The following is a 21579-nucleotide window of genomic DNA, read 5'->3' on the forward strand; positions in this document are numbered from 1 at the left end:
ACACAACACATGGGTAAAGTGTCACTCTTATTTATTTATGATTGTTCCCTAAAGAGCGCCGAGCCGGTGCGCACTCGGTCTCGCCTTTCACGCCTCTGATTATCCGATGCGCACGCAGCCGCCAATGTGGCCGACGGCACGTCACGCCACGGCGTGATGTGCAACTGCTAGAACGCCACACTACACTTCACACACACTTTGAACATGAGTAATCAGCAATTAGGCTTTTAGACTCTGAAAGGCTTATGCAAAGGATTGACACACGGAAAACACTGCTGCACAATGTGTAATAGTTTAGTGTAGAAAGAATCCAATAGACCGCAGTTCCTTCCACGCCTGATATTAAAAGTGATTACATATCCAGAAATATGGCCTTCAAGAGTGGCCGCGAGAGAGTCAGGGATCAACCTTCAGTCCTAAAATAAGCTCTGAGGCCAAATGAAGTCCTTTCGGAATCGCGGCCATTTACAAATCAAGTTGAGGCAACAAACAGAGTCTCTCTGTTCTGTCGACAGTGGAAGATACTTTTCTGGCAAGCCCATGTGTAATGCAGATTTCAATAGTGACATGCAGTGTTATTTTAAGAAACAAATGGAAACGTCATTTAAATGAGTCAGAAACCAAAAGTCCTTATACAGGGAGGGTTGTCCATGCTGGGTGCGGTCAGAGATACTCACAATAATGGACGATTCTCTTTTTGATGTTAAAACGCCAATGTAAAATTTATAAGATCAAACACTCTGCCAGTTTTTGACGTTATTAGCCTCTTTAATGCATAAAGTTGTGGCCTAGTTATAATAATATATCAGTATGAGAGACACATCTCTAAAAGTCGTTTTTCTTTCTTTTTTTTTATAGGGCGACTGTGCCTTCCACCTAATATCAGAAAAGGTCGATATTTTATCAATTCTGAATGATCACCCTGAAGATGGAATTTACCAAAGAAAAATAAGGGTAAACTGTTGATTTTTTTTATAAGAGATATTAACATAACACCGGTTTTATTGGTATTACATTTAACCGATTAATTCCAGATATGTTGGGATGTCTTGAAAAAGAAACAGGGTAACAGCAATCTGCCCCACTTATTATGAACAGTATTTGCCTACGGTCGTCATATATCTGTCAAACCGTGAAACACGAGGTTTGTGATCCTGACAAACAAATAATGCGAAATTTCCTAGCTAACGTAACGGAAAGTTTCAATTCTATTAAGGACTAGGAGGCGAGGATTATGCAGTCCTTTCTTCTCTTTATTATAATCAGCACTTCAAAGAAAAACCAATCAAAACATTTTTCTTGAACCACAACTCCCATGAGCACATGGGAAAACAGTGTCCATAGCAACCAGCAACCAATGATGGCTCCGTCCGCCGTATAACTAGCCATGACGTCCTCTTCTATTCCTCGTCTTCTCTGTGAGGCAGACAGTTTCGTAACACACCTTATTCTTTCTGGTCGTGTCCTAAAGTAAATAAGGAAAACGTTATCCAGTCCTTCTGACCAGAAGCGAGGCACATCAATACATAGCATGTAGAAAAACTACGAAGCATGAGTCATGCATAAACAGTATAGTTAGCAAATCAGTTAACTGACATGGTCAAAACAGTGATCATCACAATGCATAGTATAACACGGTTGCAATATACTTCAAAAAGTAGTACTTACTGAAATACGAAGGTACACGGGGGGGACGAGGCCGCCCCGGCTCGGGTGGGATAATCCTCGCCTCCTAGTCCTTAATAGAATTGAAACTTTCCGTTACGTTAGCTAGGAAATTTCGCATTCTATGTCAGGACGGAGGCGAGGATTATGCAGTTTCAAAGCTTATCCACAACAAGCTCTGCTGCGCCATAGATAGGCTTGAAGTAAAACTTTTTGAAGGTAGATTCCGAGGACCAGTCTGCTGCCGCCATAATGTCCTCTAACCTACCACCTACCTGAATGGCTTTAGAAGCCATGGCACCTCTAACAGAGTGAGCTCCGAAAGTGGTCACATCTATGCCCGCCTCGGCCATAAGCCAACGGACCCATCGGGCAATAGACGGGGATGAAACCGCTTTAAAAGGTTTTCTCAGAGCAATGAGGAGTTGACGCTCTCCCGGTGGGCGACAATCCTCGGTCATGTCTTCATACGCCTTGAGGCAACGCACCACACACAATTTAGGGTGATCTGAGAAAGATGGGTACGATACTGACCTGATGCTAGTCTTTGTACGCCTAGCCACTGTGAACGTTACCCCTTCCGGAGTAAATACGCGTGCCGAGACGTCTAGCGCCCGCACGTCGGAGACTCGTTTACACGAAATCAGACACAGCAACATAGCCAGCTTCGCTGACAGTTCTTTCCTAGACAGGTAGCCATTATCACGCCAAGAGGTAAGGAACCTGAGAATGATATTGACATCCCAGAGATTTGAGTACCTGGGCTCGGGAGGAGCCGAAAGCCTGGCGCCTTTCATAAGCTTGCACACCCAAGGGTGTTCTCCCGCCGGGCGCCCATCGACGTGAACATGTCCTGCCGAAATGGCGGACCGGAAAGAATTAATGGACCGATATGCCAAACCCGAGTTGGACAGTTCAGCCAGGAAATTCAGAACGAGGGTAATGTCGGCCCCCACCGGATCGGCGTGTCTTCCCAGACACCAACGACGCCACCGCTGCCAAGCCGATCGGTACCTTTTGATCGTACCAGGGGCCCAGGCCTTGCTGATGAGCTCTGCTGCTCCCGCCGAAAGGCGGTCGTCCTGCCATCGACCCCGGAAATCCTCCATGCCATGAGGACCAGGGTCCCCTGAAGTACCAGCGGGTGCCCTTCTCCCAGAGGCCCCGAAAGTAGCGACGGAAACGAGGGCAGTTGAATTGGACAGTCCCAAGACAGCTCCAGCAGTGAGGGAAACCATGCCTGAGCCCGCCAAAAGGGGGTCACTAGAACCAGGGAAGCTCGCTGGCGGCGAACTTGAGCCGCTACTCGAGGAATCATGAGAAAAGGAGGGAAGGCGTACGCCTGTTCCGTCGCCCAGTCCTGTAAAAAGGCATCGACCGCGACCGCCTCCGGGTCCGGCCTCCAGCTCACGAACCTCTGAAGTTGACTGTTGAGCCTGGAGGCAAACAGGTCCAGCGTGAACGGACCCCACGCTTCCTGCAGGGCCTGAAAGACCGCAGTGTGCAGCCTCCAATCGCTGAAGTCCAGGAAGTTTCTGGAGTGCCAGTCCGCTATCGAGTTCTGCGTGCCTGGGAGATATTCCGCCGAGACAGAAATCTGTTTCTCCAGGCAATAGTGCCAGAAGTCCTTCGCCATGTTCGCTAGGGCCTTGGACCGAGGTCCACCCAGGCGATTGATATACTGAACCGCTGACATGTTGTCCATGCGTAGTAGAATACAGCACGATACTTTGTTCTGCGTCAGAGACTTGATCGCAAAGGAGCCCGCCAGAAGCTCCAGGCAGTTGATGTGGAGACGGAGTTCGTCTTCCGACCAACGGCCTCCCATCGTGATCTCTCCGCAACGGGCTCCCCAGCCCTCCCTGCTGGCGTCCGATTCTATGATCAGGTCCGGGCTGGATCCGAAGATCGCTCTCCCGTTCCACGCACTCATGTGCTCTATCCACCATCGCAGTTCCGTCCTCGTTTCCTCCGTGAGGGAGATGAGTTCGGAATAAGTCAGGCCTTTCCGGAGGTGTTGTGCCTTCAGGCGCTGAAGAGCCCTGTAGTGTAGTGGGCCCGGAAAGATCGCTTGGATCGAGGAGGAGAGCAGGCCCACAATACGGGCCAGATGTCGAAGGGAGATCCTGTCTTTCCTCAGGGTCTGTGAAAGTTCCTTGCGGATCTTGTTCACCTTCTGCTGCGGGAGACTGAGACTCGCCGCCTCGGAATCTATGAGGAAGCCCAGGAAAGAGATTTGTTTCTGCGGGAGGAGATCCGATTTCGGGGCATTCACCACAAAACCCAGGTCCTGGAGCAGGGCAATAGTCATGGTCAAGTGTGACCGCAGACGATCCGACGACTGATCCATGATCAGGATGTCGTCGAGGTATATGATCATCCGAACCCCCCTCTCGCGTAGTGTTTCCACCACCGGCCGCAGGAGCTTCGTAAAGCACCATGGGGCCGACGAGAGGCCGAACGGAAGGGCTTGAAATTCGTAAACGTTCTCGTTCCACATGAACTGAAGGAAACGTCTGTGAGGGGGAAAGATCGGTACCGTGAGATACGCGTCTTTCAGGTCCAGACGGACCATCCAATCCCCTTGAAGGAGAATGTCTCGGAGAAGATGGATGCCCTCCATCTTGAAATGGCGGTAGACCAACCACTCGTTGAATTCTCGCAAGTTGATAACTGGGCGAAAGCCTTTGTCCTTCTTCTGGACCAGGAAAATATTGCTGAGGAAGCCCGAAGGGTGCAGGCGCGTTCTGCGAATCGCGCCTTTTTTGAGGAGATCTGCAATTTCTGTGTTGACAAGAAGTTTGTCCTCTGAAGAAAAAACCAAGGGACGAGGGCGAACCCTCTGAAGGGGAGTGCCGTAAAACTCTATCCTGAACCCCTTGACAGTCTGAAGTACCCACGGGTCCGAGGAGATCTTGCTCCAGTTGTGGAGATGATCCCGAAGCCTCCCTCCCAGAACGACTGGGGAAAAAAGGGTAACACTCACCGGAGGGGCCTCCTGGTGCGTTTGCACCACCGTGGTAACCTCTGCCGCGCCCTCGGCCGGCGCCTCTGCTAGGGTAGAAGTTCCCCTGGCGTCCATCATTCCAGCCATTATTACGGCGCTGCTGGGCCTTGTTGTTAGGGCCTTGTTGGGGCTGACGGCCGGAGGAGCGACCCCGTCCTCGTCCGGCCCCAGCAAAAACCCGTCCTGGAAAAATCTTTTTTATGGACGTTTGTGCTCTGTCGAGTGCAGAGAAAGTTGTTACGAACTTGTTGAGTTCCCTAATAAACGGCTCACCAAAAAGCCTGCCTTGTGCAACAGGGCCTGCCTCTGACGTGGCTAGATCCCCTAGCTTCGGATCTATTTTAATGAGGAGGGATCTCCTCCGTTCTGCCGCCAACGCACAGTTTGCGTTCTCCAGGAAGCATAGGGCCCGCTGAGCCCAACCTGCCACGACCTCCGTGGACATCGGAGACCCCGACTCCTTGGCCCTCTCGGCCAACTGGATGATCTGGGTGACGGGGCCCACGGCGTCCAGGAGCTTATCCTGGCAGCTGCGCCAGGAGCGATCGATACCCTTCCTGGGGTCTTTCATAAATTTGGCGAAGAACGCGTACAGCTTCTCGTCAATGTCAGGAGTGGCTGCCACTCTGCCCTCCAGTTTAGGTCGAGGGCATTCACCCCGCATGCGGGTCCTAACCTCTTTTTCCAGGGGCTGGCGCACTTTACTGGCTACGTACGCCGCCACCTTGGGGTCCGGGGTCCATTCCGACGAGCGCGGATGATAGATCCTCGCCGGGTCGAACATGTCCGGGACTTTGTCATCCCCTGCCAGGGACCCAGAGGAGTGCGACGCAGGCCGCCAAGGGCGTCCTGAGCCCTCATCCTCATCGTCCGAGGAGGTCTCATCCTCGGTTACACCCTCTCCCTCCATGGGGAAACCATCATCTAGGTCTGAATTCGGGGCGACCTCGTCGCCATCATCTCCGGGGAAGAATCCCTCCCGGCAGGGTAGATTTTTAAGCGTCCGCGCACTTTTATGGAAGGATTCCCTCAGGCGGTCGAACTCTTCCAAGTGCCCCGCGTGACGCTTCGCCGACTTTTTTCCTCCCCCCTGCACGCCTTTAGTTCCGCGGTTCGCAGGCACTGCGCCACTGAACACCCCGGGGATACTCTGAGTGAGGGCCTCCACACTCTCCCGCAAGGGAGCCAGCACCGAATCCAGCGCCTGTGACAACGCGCGGCCAACCGCCGGCGGCAGTGGTTGGGAACAGCCAGGTTCATCCGTCCCCTGAGTGAGGGGAGCCGACTGATCAGCAGTCTGCATCGTGTGAGGGTGAGAGCACTAACACCTTTACTCAATTACAGAAGGTAGCCCCCTCGCCAATGCTCAGACAGTACCGCTGTCAACTAAGGGTGCGGTGACTGACAACCGCCACTAGAGGGCGACGCGCACGAGGGCGCGCAGGTACACCGGTCCGGTGTCAGGCGAGGGTTGGTGAGTCAGGTGAAAACCTGCCTCAGCGCACCGATCCGAGGGGCAAGCGCCGCAATCGCAGCCTTAACCCGAACAGCGGCGCCCAACGGATCTAAGGGGAAGCGAAGACGCTCTCCACAGAGCCCGCGATGAGGGAAACGGCAGAGACGGCGCAAGCAGCGCCTGACGCACGTCGAACTGCCGAGGGGCTAAAGTAAATCAAGCGCACCGCAAAGTAAGCGCTATTGCACAAGCAAACAATTTAATCTACACAAGACACCAAACGTCAGGAAGATAAAAGGTTTGACTTATCTGACGAGCAGAGAAGAAAGAGGAATAGAAGAGGACGTCATGGCTAGTTATACGGCGGACGGAGCCATCATTGGTTGCTGGTTGCTATGGACACTGTTTTCCCATGTGCTCATGGGAGTTGTGGTTCAAGAAAAATGTTTTGATTGGTTTTTCTTTGAAGTGCTGATTATAATAAAGAGAAGAAAGGACTGCATAATCCTCGCCTCCGTCCTGACATAGAATTATTTTACCCAAGCATTAACATGACATTTTGTCTAATCTTTTCCGTTAGGACGAAATGACCTAGCCCAACTACGAGCATTCCTTCCAACACACGAGTCCTTTCTCCATGTTTACATTAGGACATTGGACTTGAGTCAAAAACTGCAAACATCAGGTCACACTGAAGTGGATTCCACACTGCCTGCTACAATACCGATATCCAATAGACACTGAATGGTATTGCCAGAAGAAGGACATGATTCACGGAGGCTTGGGACAGTGGTGTAACATAAGCCCCTGCAGTGAAGGGGGCCCCGAGCTCTATGGCTCCCCTCAAGAAAAGTGCCAGGTGGTGAGCCATTTCCACCTAATATCAGAAAAGGTCGATATTTTATCAATTCTGAATGATCACCCTGAAGATGGAATTTACCAAAGAAAAATAAGGGTAAACTGTTGATTTTTTTTATAAGAGATATTAACATAACACCGGTTTTATTGGTATTACATTTAACCGATTAATTCCAGATATGTTGGGATGTCTTGAAAAAGAAACAGGGTAACAGCAATCTGCCCCACTTATTATGAACAGTATTTGCCTACGGTCGTCATATATCTGTCAAACCGTGAAACACGAGGTTTGTGATCCTGACAAACAAATAATTATTTTACCCAAGCATTAACATGACATTTTGTCTAATCTTTTCCGTTAGGAAGAAATGACCTAGCCCAACTACGAGCATTCCTTCCAACACACGAGTCCTTTCTCCATGTTTACATTAGGACATTGGACTTGAGTCAAAAACTGCAAACATCAGGTCACACTGAAGTGGATTCCACACTGCCTGCTACAATACCGATATCCAATAGACACTGAATGGTATTGCCAGAAGAAGGACATGATTCACGGAGGCTTGGGACAGTGGTGTAACATAAGCCCCTGCAGTGAAGGGGGCCCCGAGCTCTATGGCTCCCCTCAAGAAAAGTGCTAGGTGGTGAGCCATTTCCACCTAATATCAGAAAAGGTCGATATTTTATCAATTCTGAATGATCACCCTGAAGATGGAATTTACCAAAGAAAAATAAGGGTAAACTGTTGATTTTTTTTATAAGAGATATTAACATAACACCGGTTTTATTGGTATTACATTTAACCGATTAATTCCAGATATGTTGGGATGTCTTGAAAAAGAAACAGGGTAACAGCAATCTGCCCCACTTATTATGAACAGTATTTGCCTACGGTCGTCATATATCTGTCAAACCGTGAAACACGAGGTTTGTGATCCTGACAAACAAATAATGCGAAATTTCCTAGCTAACGTAACGGAAAGTTTCAATTCTATTAAGGACTAGGAGGCGAGGATTATGCAGTCCTTTCTTCTCTTTATTATAATCAGCACTTCAAAGAAAAACCAATCAAAACATTTTTCTTGAACCACAACTCCCATGAGCACATGGGAAAACAGTGTCCATAGCAACCAGCAACCAATGATGGCTCCGTCCGCCGTATAACTAGCCATGACGTCCTCTTCTATTCCTCGTCTTCTCTGTGAGGCAGACAGTTTCGTAACACACCTTATTCTTTCTGGTCGTGTCCTAAAGTAAATAAGGAAAACGTTATCCAGTCCTTCTGACCAGAAGCGAGGCACATCAATACATAGCATGTAGAAAAACTACGAAGCATGAGTCATGCATAAACAGTATAGTTAGCAAATCAGTTAACTGACATGGTCAAAACAGTGATCATCACAATGCATAGTATAACACGGTTGCAATATACTTCAAAAAGTAGTACTTACTGAAATACGAAGGTACACGGGGGGGACGAGGCCGCCCCGGCTCGGGTGGGATAATCCTCGCCTCCTAGTCCTTAATAGAATTGAAACTTTCCGTTACGTTAGCTAGGAAATTTCGCATTCTATGTCAGGACGGAGGCGAGGATTATGCAGTTTCAAAGCTTATCCACAACAAGCTCTGCTGCGCCATAGATAGGCTTGAAGTAAAACTTTTTGAAGGTAGATTCCGAGGACCAGTCTGCTGCCGCCATAATGTCCTCTAACCTACCACCTACCTGAATGGCTTTAGAAGCCATGGCACCTCTAACAGAGTGAGCTCCGAAAGTGGTCACATCTATGCCCGCCTCGGCCATAAGCCAACGGACCCATCGGGCAATAGACGGGGATGAAACCGCTTTAAAAGGTTTTCTCAGAGCAATGAGGAGTTGACGCTCTCCCGGTGGGCGACAATCCTCGGTCATGTCTTCATACGCCTTGAGGCAACGCACCACACACAATTTAGGGTGATCTGAGAAAGATGGGTACGATACTGACCTGATGCTAGTCTTTGTACGCCTAGCCACTGTGAACGTTACCCCTTCCGGAGTAAATACGCGTGCCGAGACGTCTAGCGCCCGCACGTCGGAGACTCGTTTACACGAAATCAGACACAGCAACATAGCCAGCTTCGCTGACAGTTCTTTCCTAGACAGGTAGCTATTATCACGCCAAGAGGTAAGGAACCTGAGAATGATATTGACATCCCAGAGATTTGAGTACCTGGGCTCGGGAGGAGCCGAAAGCCTGGCGCCTTTCATAAGCTTGCACACCCAAGGGTGTTCTCCCGCCGGGCGCCCATCGACGTGAACATGTCCTGCCGAAATGGCGGACCGGAAAGAATTAATGGACCGATATGCCAAACCCGAGTTGGACAGTTCAGCCAGGAAATTCAGAACGAGGGTAATGTCGGCCCCCACCGGATCGGCGTGTCTTCCCAGACACCAACGACGCCACCGCTGCCAAGCCGATCGGTACCTTTTGATCGTACCAGGGGCCCAGGCCTTGCTGATGAGCTCTGCTGCTCCCGCCGAAAGGCGGTCGTCCTGCCATCGACCCCGGAAATCCTCCATGCCATGAGGACCAGGGTCCCCTGAAGTACCAGCGGGTGCCCTTCTCCCAGAGGCCCCGAAAGTAGCGACGGAAACGAGGGCAGTTGAATTGGACAGTCCCAAGACAGCTCCAGCAGTGAGGGAAACCATGCCTGAGCCCGCCAAAAGGGGGTCACTAGAACCAGGGAAGCTCGCTGGCGGCGAACTTGAGCCGCTACTCGAGGAATCATGAGAAAAGGAGGGAAGGCGTACGCCTGTTCCGTCGCCCAGTCCTGTAAAAAGGCATCGACCGCGACCGCCTCCGGGTCCGGCCTCCAGCTCACGAACCTCTGAAGTTGACGGTTGAGCCTGGAGGCAAACAGGTCCAGCGTGAACGGACCCCACGCTTCCTGCAGGGCCTGAAAGACCGCAGTGTGCAGCCTCCAATCGCTGAAGTCCAGGAAGTTTCTGGAGTGCCAGTCCGCTATCGAGTTCTGCGTGCCTGGGAGATATTCCGCCGAGACAGAAATCTGTTTCTCCAGGCAATAGTGCCAGAAGTCCTTCGCCATGTTCGCTAGGGCCTTGGACCGAGGTCCACCCAGGCGATTGATATACTGAACCGCTGACATGTTGTCCATGCGTAGTAGAATACAGCACGATACTTTGTTCTGCGTCAGAGACTTGATCGCAAAGGAGCCCGCCAGAAGCTCCAGGCAGTTGATGTGGAGACGGAGTTCGTCTTCCGACCAACGGCCTCCCATCGTGATCTCTCCGCAACGGGCTCCCCAGCCCTCCCTGCTGGCGTCCGATTCTATGATCAGGTCCGGGCTGGATCCGAAGATCGCTCTCCCGTTCCACGCACTCATGTGCTCTATCCACCATCGCAGTTCCGTCCTCGTTTCCTCCGTGAGGGAGATGAGTTCGGAATAAGTCAGGCCTTTCCGGAGGTGTTGTGCCTTCAGGCGCTGAAGAGCCCTGTAGTGTAGTGGGCCCGGAAAGATCGCTTGGATCGAGGAGGAGAGCAGGCCCACAATACGGGCCAGATGTCGAAGGGAGATCCTGTCTTTCCTCAGGGTCTGTGAAAGTTCCTTGCGGATCTTGTTCACCTTCTGCTGCGGGAGACTGAGACTCGCCGCCTCGGAATCTATGAGGAAGCCCAGGAAAGAGATTTGTTTCTGCGGGAGGAGATCCGATTTCGGGGCATTCACCACAAAACCCAGGTCCTGGAGCAGGGCAATAGTCATGGTCAAGTGTGACCGCAGACGATCCGACGACTGATCCATGATCAGGATGTCGTCGAGGTATATGATCATCCGAACCCCCCTCTCGCGTAGTGTTTCCACCACCGGCCGCAGGAGCTTCGTAAAGCACCATGGGGCCGACGAGAGGCCAAACGGAAGGGCTTGAAATTCGTAAACGTTCTCGTTCCACATGAACTGAAGGAAACGTCTGTGAGGGGGAAAGATCGGTACCGTGAGATACGCGTCTTTCAGGTCCAGACGGACCATCCAATCCCCTTGAAGGAGAATGTCTCGGAGAAGATGGATGCCCTCCATCTTGAAATGGCGGTAGACCAACCACTCGTTGAATTCTCGCAAGTTGATAACTGGGCGAAAGCCTTTGTCCTTCTTCTGGACCAGGAAAATATTGCTGAGGAAGCCCGAAGGGTGCAGGCGCGTTCTGCGAATCGCGCCTTTTTTGAGGAGATCTGCAATTTCTGTGTCGACAAGAAGTTTGTCCTCTGAAGAAAAAACCAAGGGACGAGGGCGAACCCTCTGAAGGGGAGTGCCGTAAAACTCTATCCTGAACCCCTTGACAGTCTGAAGTACCCACGGGTCCGAGGAGATCTTGCTCCAGTTGTGGAGATGATCCCGAAGCCTCCCTCCCAGAACGACTGGGGAAAAAAGGGTAACACTCACCGGAGGGGCCTCCTGGTGCGTTTGCACCACCGTGGTAACCTCTGCCGCGCCCTCGGCCGGCGCCTCTGCTAGGGTAGAAGTTCCCCTGGCGTCCATCATTCCAGCCATTATTACGGCGCTGCTGGGCCTTGTTGTTAGGGCCTTGTTGGGGCTGACGGCCGGAGGAGCGACCCCGTCCTCGTCCGGCCCCAGCAAAAACCCGTCCTGGAAAAATCTTTTTTATGGACGTTTGTGCTCTGTCGAGTGCAGAGAAAGTTGTTACGAACTTGTTGAGTTCCCTAATAAACGGCTCACCAAAAAGCCTGCCTTGTGCAACAGGGCCTGCCTCTGACGTGGCTAGATCCCCTAGCTTCGGATCTATTTTAATGAGGAGGGATCTCCTCCGTTCTGCCGCCAACGCACAGTTTGCGTTCCCCAGGAAGCATAGGGCCCGCTGAGCCCAACCTGCCACGACCTCCGTGGACATCGGAGACCCCGACTCCTTGGCCCTCTCGGCCAACTGGATGATCTGGGTGACGGGGCCCACGGCGTCCAGGAGCTTATCCTGGCAGCTGCGCCAGGAGCGATCGATACCCTTCCTGGGGTCTTTCATAAATTTGGCGAAGAACGCGTACAGCTTCTCGTCAATGTCAGGAGTGGCTGCCACTCTGCCCTCCAGTTTAGGTCGAGGGCATTCACCCCGCATGCGGGTCCTAACCTCTTTTTCCAGGGGCTGGCGCACTTTACTGGCTACGTACGCCGCCACCTTGGGGTCCGGGGTCCATTCCGACGAGCGCGGATGATAGATCCTCGCCGGGTCGAACATGTCCGGGACTTTGTCATCCCCTGCCAGGGACCCAGAGGAGTGCGACGCAGGCCGCCAAGGGCGTCCTGAGCCCTCATCCTCATCGTCCGAGGAGGTCTCATCCTCGGTTACACCCTCTCCCTCCATGGGGAAACCATCATCTAGGTCTGAATTCGGGGCGACCTCGTCGCCATCATCTCCGGGGAAGAATCCCTCCCGGCAGGGTAGATTTTTAAGCGTCCGCGCACTTTTATGGAAGGATTCCCTCAGGCGGTCGAACTCTTCCAAGTGCCCCGCGTGACGCTTCGCCGACTTTTTTCCTCCCCCCTGCACGCCTTTAGTTCCGCGGTTCGCAGGCACTGCGCCACTGAACACCCCGGGGATACTCTGAGTGAGGGCCTCCACACTCTCCCGCAAGGGAGCCAGCACCGAATCCAGCGCCTGTGACAACGCGCGGCCAACCGCCGGCGGCAGTGGTTGGGAACAGCCAGGTTCATCCGTCCCCTGAGTGAGGGGAGCCGACTGATCAGCAGTCTGCATCGTGTGAGGGTGAGAGCACTAACACCTTTACTCAATTACAGAAGGTAGCCCCCTCGCCGGTGCTCAGACAGTACCGCTGTCAACTAAGGGTGCGGTGACTGACAACCGCCACTAGAGGGCGACGCGCACGAGGGCGCGCAGGTACACCGGTCCGGTGTCAGGCGAGGGTTGGTGAGTCAGGTGAAAACCTGCCTCAGCGCACCGATCCGAGGGGCAAGCGCCGCAATCGCAGCCTTAACCCGAACAGCGGCGCCCAACGGATCTAAGGGGAAGCGAAGACGCTCTCCACAGAGCCCGCGATGAGGGAAACGGCAGAGACGGCGCAAGCAGCGCCTGACGCACGTCGAACTGCCGAGGGGCTAAAGTAAATCAAGCGCACCGCAAAGTAAGCGCTATTGCACAAGCAAACAATTTAATCTACACAAGACACCAAACGTCAGGAAGATAAAAGGTTTGACTTATCTGACGAGCAGAGAAGAAAGAGGAATAGAAGAGGACGTCATGGCTAGTTATACGGCGGATGGAGCCATCATTGGTTGCTGGTTGCTATGGACACTGTTTTCCCATGTGCTCATGGGAGTTGTGGTTCAAGAAAAATGTTTTGATTGGTTTTTCTTTGAAGTGCTGATTATAATAAAGAGAAGAAAGGACTGCATAATCCTCGCCTCCGTCCTGACATAGAATTATTTTACCCAAGCATTAACATGACATTTTGTCTAATCTTTTCCGTTAGGAAGAAATGACCTAGCCCAACTACGAGCATTCCTTCCAACACACGAGTCCTTTCTCCATGTTTACATTAGGACATTGGACTTGAGTCAAAAACTGCAAACATCAGGTCACACTGAAGTGGATTCCACACTGCCTGCTACAATACCGATATCCAATAGACACTGAATGGTATTGCCAGAAGAAGGACATGATTCACGGAGGCTTGGGACAGTGGTGTAACATAAGCCCCTGCAGTGAAGGGGGCCCCGAGCTCTATGGCTCCCCTCAAGAAAAGTGCTAGGTGGTGAGCCATTTCCACCTAATATCAGAAAAGGTCGATATTTTATCAATTCTGAATGATCACCCTGAAGATGGAATTTACCAAAGAAAAATAAGGGTAAACTGTTGATTTTTTTTATAAGAGATATTAACATAACACCGGTTTTATTGGTATTACATTTAACCGATTAATTCCAGATATGTTGGGATGTCTTGAAAAAGAAACAGGGTAACAGCAATCTGCCCCACTTATTATGAACAGTATTTGCCTACGGTCGTCATATATCTGTCAAACCGTGAAACACGAGGTTTGTGATCCTGACAAACAAATAATTATTTTACCCAAGCATTAACATGACATTTTGTCTAATCTTTTCCGTTAGGAAGAAATGACCTAGCCCAACTACGAGCATTCCTTCCAACACACGAGTCCTTTCTCCATGTTTACATGAGGACATTGGACTTGAGTCAAAAACTGCAAACATCAGGTCACACTGAAGTGGATTCCACACTGCCTGCTACAATACCGATATCCAATAGACACTGAATGGTATTGCCAGAAGAAGGACATGATTCACGGAGGCTTGGGACAGTGGTGTAACATAAGCCCCTGCAGTGAAGGGGGCCCCGAGCTCTATGGCTCCCCTCAAGAAAAGTGCTAGGTGGTGAGCCATTTCCACCTAATATCAGAAAAGGTCGATATTTTATCAATTCTGAATGATCACCCTGAAGATGGAATTTACCAAAGAAAAATAAGGGTAAACTGTTGATTTTTTTTATAAGAGATATTAACATAACACCGGTTTTATTGGTATTACATTTAACCGATTAATTCCAGATATGTTGGGATGTCTTGAAAAAGAAACAGGGTAACAGCAATCTGCCCCACTTATTATGAACAGTATTTGCCTACGGTCGTCATATATCTGTCAAACCGTGAAACACGAGGTTTGTGATCCTGACAAACAAATAATTATTTTACCCAAGCATTAACATGACATTTTGTCTAATCTTTTCCGTTAGGAAGAAATGACCTAGCCCAACTACGAGCATTCCTTCCAACACACGAGTCCTTTCTCCATGTTTACATTAGGACATTGGACTTGAGTCAAAAACTGCAAACATCAGGTCACACTGAAGTGGATTCCACACTGCCTGCTACAATACCGATATCCAATAGACACTGAATGGTATTGCCAGAAGAAGGACATGATTCACGGAGGCTTGGGACAGTGGTGTAACATAAGCCCCTGCAGTGAAGGGGGCCCGAGCTCTATGGCTCCCCTCAAGAAAAGTGCTAGGTGGTGAGCCATTTCCACCTAATATCAGAAAAGGTCGATATTTTATCAATTCTGAATGATCACCCTGAAGATGGAATTTACCAAAGAAAAATAAGGGTAAACTGTTGATTTTTTTTATAAGAGATATTAACATAACACCGGTTTTATTGGTATTACATTTAACCGATTAATTCCAGATATGTTGGGATGTCTTGAAAAAGAAACAGGGTAACAGCAATCTGCCCCACTTATTATGAACAGTATTTGCCTACGGTCGTCATATATCTGTCAAACCGTGAAACACGAGGTTTGTGATCCTGACAAACAAATAATTATTTTACCCAAGCATTAACGTGACATTTTGTCTAATCTTTTCCGTTAGGAAGAAATGACCTAGCCCAACTACGAGCATTCCTTCCAACACACGAGTCCTTTCTCCATGTTTACATTAGGACATTGGACTTGAGTCAAAAACTGCAAACATCAGGTCACACTGAAGTGGATTCCACACTGCCTGCTACAATACCGATATCCAATAGACACTGAATGGTATTGCCAGAGGAAGGACATGATTCACGGAGGCTTGGGACAGTGGTGTAACATAAGCCCCTGCAGTGAAGGGGGCCCCGAGCTCTATGGCTCCCCTCAAGAAAAGTGCTAGGTGGTGAGCCAGGGAGGCGGCGGGGACCTCCGTGCACTTTGCAGGAGGCCCCCTCAAGTTTCGTTACACCACTGGCTTGGAAAAATTATTGTGTCGGTGCCTTTGCCTCATTCTTGTTCACTCAAACGTGCGGCCTTTTAACTAGGATATAATGGGACCGTAACATGGCAGACGGGATCTCCTTCACATTTGTGACGGAGTATTCCCCGCCGCCAAGATCTAAATTAGGCCTTAAGTCTGAACGTAGGAATCTTCACCCATCTTCATCCAGCTTCTCCCTGACAACGATGCCTCCTTCTTGGACACCACTATATGTCTTAACCCGCTGAACTTTACATTCTCAGACATTTTTTCTTGAAATTTCCTTCTAAGTCCGAAGGAAAGTGAAGACCGGTCCCAATCCACTTTGTGAGGCTGAACCGCAGTCTCCCTGAACTTGTGATTTTACCCTGGTCTAGTTCAAACAAATAACAATGAGTGACTGTATGTGCTTTTTGGCTCTATGTTCACCTGAAAAGTTAAAAACTCATAACTCTGGTTCTAGTGATCAGATCTTTCTCATTTTGGTGTAATTTTATTTGTTCAATTGTTCTATATTCAGACCACCCAGGATATTGTGGCAGGGATTGGCAAATTTAGCGGCACAAATATGCCTTAAATCAATGGAAACTGATTTAGCAGAGTATTCCACTTTGAAGTAGGCAACCTGTAATATGGAACAGAGGAAGCAGCCCACAGGTGAAGGCTGTTATTCCTTGGAAATGCAGTCCTCCATTTGCTTTAGTATAGGTTCTGAGAAACCCGTCAAAGATGGTCTGGTAGAATCCCATAGGAAATGACATTCTAGAACCTACTTTAGTGTATACTCTGGGGGCCAGATTGGAGTGACAGGGAGCTACCCCAAAAAATTGGAAATTTTGCAACCAGTCACAGTATGTGACCTGTGGAATCTACTTGGGAGCAGCTGAGGAGAAACTCATAATAAAGGCTCTATACAACTGTGCAATACTTCAAAGCAAATTACTACACATGGTGTAAATATCTTGGCATATGACATACTGTCCAGTGCAACGAACAATGGATTGTGATGCTCCCCTTTAGAATGGCGTGCTCTGCACACTGTATCAATTGCTATTATGCACTTTCTGTGAACCTGTAAGTCACATTACATTTTTTGTGTTACTGATCAGAGTGGAAGTTGAGCTCTGGATTTTCCTGAGCTTGTGATTTAGGGATAGCCCATTGGAAGAGTAGTGAGAACAGCCTGGGAAGGCGCTGTAGCAGGTTGTAGAAATCACAAGACTGAATAGAGTCTGTGGACACTATGATTGCCAACTTTAACAACCATGTAAATCAAAGTCTCTTCCTTTCCCGGGGAATAGCACTTTTCTTCTTTGGTATTTTTCTCCACCAAATGTGTCCAGGGTATGCGGGTCAGGTTGCAGACAAACAAAAAGAAAAGGAAAGAAACAGGTGTCAGTGCCACACTCTATGCCACTTTCAATAAAGGGAAGGGAGTTGGGCAATATATACACCCTTCATGCAGATGCTTACTGGTGTTTTGTTGAGGAGACCACCACCGACAGTGAAGGAAACGGAAAGGGTGCCACTGAAACACCCGGACGAGGGTTTTTAAGGCTTCCCTCCTAGAAAGGACCGGGTCCTTCCTTCTACCCGCCGCCCGCTTCATAGGAATCGAGCACGCACCTGTGCAAGCCACGCTCCTCCTGGAACGCGGCTGGGCGGCTTGTGGGGTCGTTGGCCTCCAGGTGATGCCAGCTGTAGTTTGCGGCTGGACACCGTCTTCCTGGAACTGTGCTCGGCGTCTTTCTCGCCTCAGGACTGCTCTGCAGTGACTTCGGTTCTTGGTTCGTGTGCTTCCACACCCTGTTCCAGCCAATAACTTTCTTTTTCTTCTTTTTCGTCCAGCACTCCTCCTCCCGGCTCAAGTCATTCCCTCCTCCAGGGGGCGTGGCTCCCTTCTTCGTTGTTGGCCGGTAGCCGGGTTTTAAAGGGCCCGTAACAGTCAAACTCCGGGTCCTCTGCTAAGTACATTACATCACCGGCGGGGCTCGGGGACTGGAAAGAAAGCAAAGGTGCGGGCCAATGATGCAAAATCCCTTTTTCTTCCTTCTCGACAGGGTCATGGGGGCCTAGAGCCCGACAAGCGCTTGTTTGGTACAAATGTCTGATTGCACTTACTGATGGGTGGCAGTCATGATGGTTGTTGCCGCAAACGTACATGATCGGGGCTCGACAAATCCACTTGACCGCTTGCATTTGCAAGTAGAATTAATGAGGACGACCTATTTTTTGGTCCTACTTGTCTTTTCTGTCGAGTTGGAAGACAAACTAACTTTTGTCCTATGTCTCTGAAAACGGAGCAAATGTGACAAGATTACAAGATATGACGGCATTTTTATTGGTCACAAAGTTAATGAGCAATAAAGAGGCATTTAAATCTTGTCACATTTGCTCCGCTTTCAGAGACGGAGGTCAAGTAAGTTGCAGTTAGGTCGAGGAGACTTTTCAAGGTACTAGATCTGCAGGACTAGTACCATTTTCAGATTTTTCAAGCCCCAATGATCAGTCTTGGATGCTGTGAGTGAGGAAGCAGGGTCATATTTAAGAGCGGTTTATCACGACAGGTTTCAGTCAATGCCCTGAGTATCATTGAAATCGTCAGAAGTGGGAAAGATTTTTCACCCCCACACATAAGCACGCATTCCTATGTGTGAAGAGCAGCTGAGTCACGAGATCGTATTATCCGCATAAATGTTTTCAAATCAGACTTTTGCCAGTATGTGAGCATCCCCTCCCTGCATCCAAGACCACCCATATAAGACTCCTCATAAATGTCCTAGTACCTTCTGTGTTTTTTGTGTATATAGTTTTAGGTCCGGGTTTTGTTAGTGCAGCTATTGCTAACAATATACCAAGAGGAACCTTTCCATCCAGCCCTTTCAACCACTGGTTTTGGTCAGGCTTTACACTACATTCATCGCCTGCGTCCCTGGGGAGAATGTCTGAGGCCTGTTGCAGTTGGATCTAGTGCCGTTTTAGTTTGTCTCCGCATTCCTTCAATTTCGCGGGTACTTTTTAAAAAATCGTAGCATTCTTACAAAAGTGCAGATTTCGCTGCAAATTGCAAAATCCGAAATGGTTTGTCTATTATTCGAAACTGGGTTGAGAAATTTATTGTGTTGTGTTTTCACTATATTACTGGTTGAGTGCTGCAAAAATACTTTGCCCATTGCCTCTAAGTTAAGCCTGCCAAGTGCATCTCTAAGGTATTATACAGCAGCGGAGTTTGAGGTAACAAAATGGCCCATAAGATTCAACTCGCAGAATATATGTTTTTAGGATGTATTTTGCGGTTCCACAAAGTACCCCGCCCTTCCCTGTTCAAAAGGAGCTGGGTGTTGGATACATCAGCGACTTTGTTGCTCTCAGGCCTTAGCTGTGCTGGATTTAGATATGTACTGAGGAGGGCTCTAAGTTGAATAGATTGATTTTGTCGAATTGCTCATCCTATGATTATCATATGTATAAAATCCCTTGGGTTGCCTACATGAAAGCAGCTTTTATCAGCTTGGGGAGTACGGATATGTTTTACAACTATCACTCTCTGCGCCCCTTGGAGCTTAAAAGGGTGAGGGACATGTTGACTGAACGTGCCTTAACATGGCGTGAACATATAAAGCTTGTGAAACCTATGGTACATCTACTGCTTAGAACTGTTGATAGATATTGAGCCATACCTTTCGCGCCTATGCAATGAAAGGGACAGATTTGTGGTGGTACGATTCAGGTTTAACTAGTTACATCATCTTTTAGCCAGCCCGAAGGGTTGGTCTCACCCAGGTACTCTAGGGCCCTGTGGCTGTGACAAGTTGCCTCCACAGGATACCTTGCATTTTGTGGTGTTGGGCAAATATTTTAGTGTGCCCAGGAAGCAATTCCTCCTCCCATTACTGAAAGCTCAGAACTTATGTATCTGCAGCACCTGTCGAACGAGCATATTCTTTTTGCTGTTTCAAGTTTTCTACGTGCTGCTTTGAGATATAGATGATCTAGGCCTGACTAGCTCTGACATGGTACCAGACATCATCTAATGCATTTTACTGTTGATATTATTTTATTTTTTTAACCTGGTACATGAATGTATGTGTGGTTGTTTCTATTGTGTTAACAAATTTGTTATTTTGTAACGTTAAGATGTTTTATGATTGTGTCTACAATCAAATAAAGATTTGTATGATGATGATGAAGCAGTCCTGCTTTTGTGCCAAGCTACCGAAGGGTTAAGCACAGGTTCATTTAGTGACTTTTGTGGTTTAACTTGGCAAAGTTTGTTTATTTGAGTTGTGTGGAAAGTGAGCCCATATTAGTATCGATGCCCGGGCTGCTGGCGCAAGTCGCCTCTTAGTTCCCATTCTGAATAGTTACCAAATAAAGAGACGGGCGCTGGAGGCAGGAATCACAAGAACAGGATTTATTACTCATGAGGAGAGCCTGTCATTTCGGACACGAAACACAGTGTCTTTCAGGAGGTGCTCTAACAAGTGTTCTGAGACATCGTCTTTTATACCTTACAAGACACTCCTTATTACAATCACGACATTGTGAAACAAGGAAAAGACATCCCCGTAATCCTCGTGTCAATCCTACCCCACATATATCCACAATAGAGACCTTTGACCTGCTGATAAGAGGAGGGGGTAATCACACAGCTGAGTGTTCCACCGATTTTTAGGATATGTGCGCCTGTTCGTAGCCCAGGGGGTGGGGAGGCCAGGATCAATAGTGGGTCCTTTGAAGAGGAGTGACTCCATACAATAAGGGGCAGTAAACAGTATCTCCTGGCTTAGGCGATGACCTCAGACATGTGTGAACAGTCAATCGCGGAGGGAGGGTTTACTAACAGAGGGGTTATTCATGAAAGGAAAGGAGGTGTTGGTCAGGCGCGGCCGTGACTCCCAAGGACAGGGTTTTGCAGAAGAAGAAGGTTTATGACTTGCCCGTGTGAGGGAGGAGGGGAGGGGGGAGCCAGGGTGCGCACAGGGACAGAGTCGCACGGAGAGAGAGGTCTTATGACCCGTACATGTGAGAACGGGGGCAGTCAGATACAGCTGGGGAGGGTTATGTCAGCTGAGACGAAGGATGCTTCTTCGAGAGAAAAATGGGGGGGGGGTGCATGGGTCAAGCAGGAGGGTTACTTTTCAGAGCAGGGTCGCGCAGGAGGGAAGCCGGGGATTCCAACGAGCGGGCAAAAGGCCATGGTGCCTACAGGGAGGGGAATGGAAAAAAGGCAAATGAACGCCGCTTATGTACATTAATTTTTCTAATTTCCACAGTTGGGCTTCCACCCTCTCAATTAATAATTTTTTACAGGTTATATTTGGGTTTCCCAAACTATGGCTATTCTTTCCTTGTGCAGTCCATCAGTTTCCCTCTTCACTCAAATTAAGTTATCTGCCTCCCTTTTACATCAAACCAGCTGCTGGCTGTAACAAATGGAGCTCAGTACCCATTCCACTTCTTGGTATTTAAGGGGCATATTATCAAGACTGGCGATCAAAATATCACTGTTTTAGCGGCAGAAAACTGCTGTTCTTCACATCTAACATGGACTTCAATTGGAATTCCATAGAGCATATTATCAAGCCCATCATCGCGGTTTTAGCGACAGTTTTCTGCCGCTAAATCGGCGATAACTTTATCGCCTGTCTTGATAATATGCCCCTAAGTTTGGTCCTCCCATATCTGTTAGAAACCTTCTCTCGTCACCGCTTCGTCCTCTCCTGTCACGTGCCAGCCAAAGAGCATCCCTGTTACCAAACCCTCCTGTGCACAATCTCACTGTCACTTCCTCCACCTTCTTCAACCGCCTTATTCGAGTTC

The 21579-nt window shown here is 49.1% G+C and overlaps 2 protein-coding genes across 2 annotated transcripts in view; one reads left to right on the plus strand and one right to left on the minus strand.

Annotated features, from left to right (window-relative positions):
* OTUB2 (OTU deubiquitinase, ubiquitin aldehyde binding 2) overlaps window positions 1-21579 on the plus strand; it is a 201000-nt gene that overhangs the window by 47723 nt on the left and 131698 nt on the right. Inside the window, exon 2 of the mRNA XM_086937718.1 lies at window positions 859-954. Within this exon, the coding sequence (XP_086793844.1) occupies window positions 859-954 (96 nt within the window). The remainder of the gene's footprint in view (window positions 1-858; window positions 955-21579) is intronic.
* Window positions 8590-12744, minus strand: LOC147690119 (uncharacterized). The gene is made up of 2 exons (XM_086937274.1): window positions 11421-12744; window positions 8590-8942 (listed from the first exon to the last, which is right to left on the minus strand). Exons 1-2 carry the CDS (start codon window positions 12742-12744, stop codon window positions 8590-8592), a joined length of 1677 nt encoding a protein of 558 aa, XP_086793400.1.

This window comes from Lissotriton vulgaris, chromosome 9, assembly GCF_964263255.1.
Source record: "Lissotriton vulgaris chromosome 9, aLisVul1.2, whole genome shotgun sequence".
Taxonomy (NCBI): domain Eukaryota; kingdom Metazoa; phylum Chordata; class Amphibia; order Caudata; family Salamandridae; genus Lissotriton; species Lissotriton vulgaris.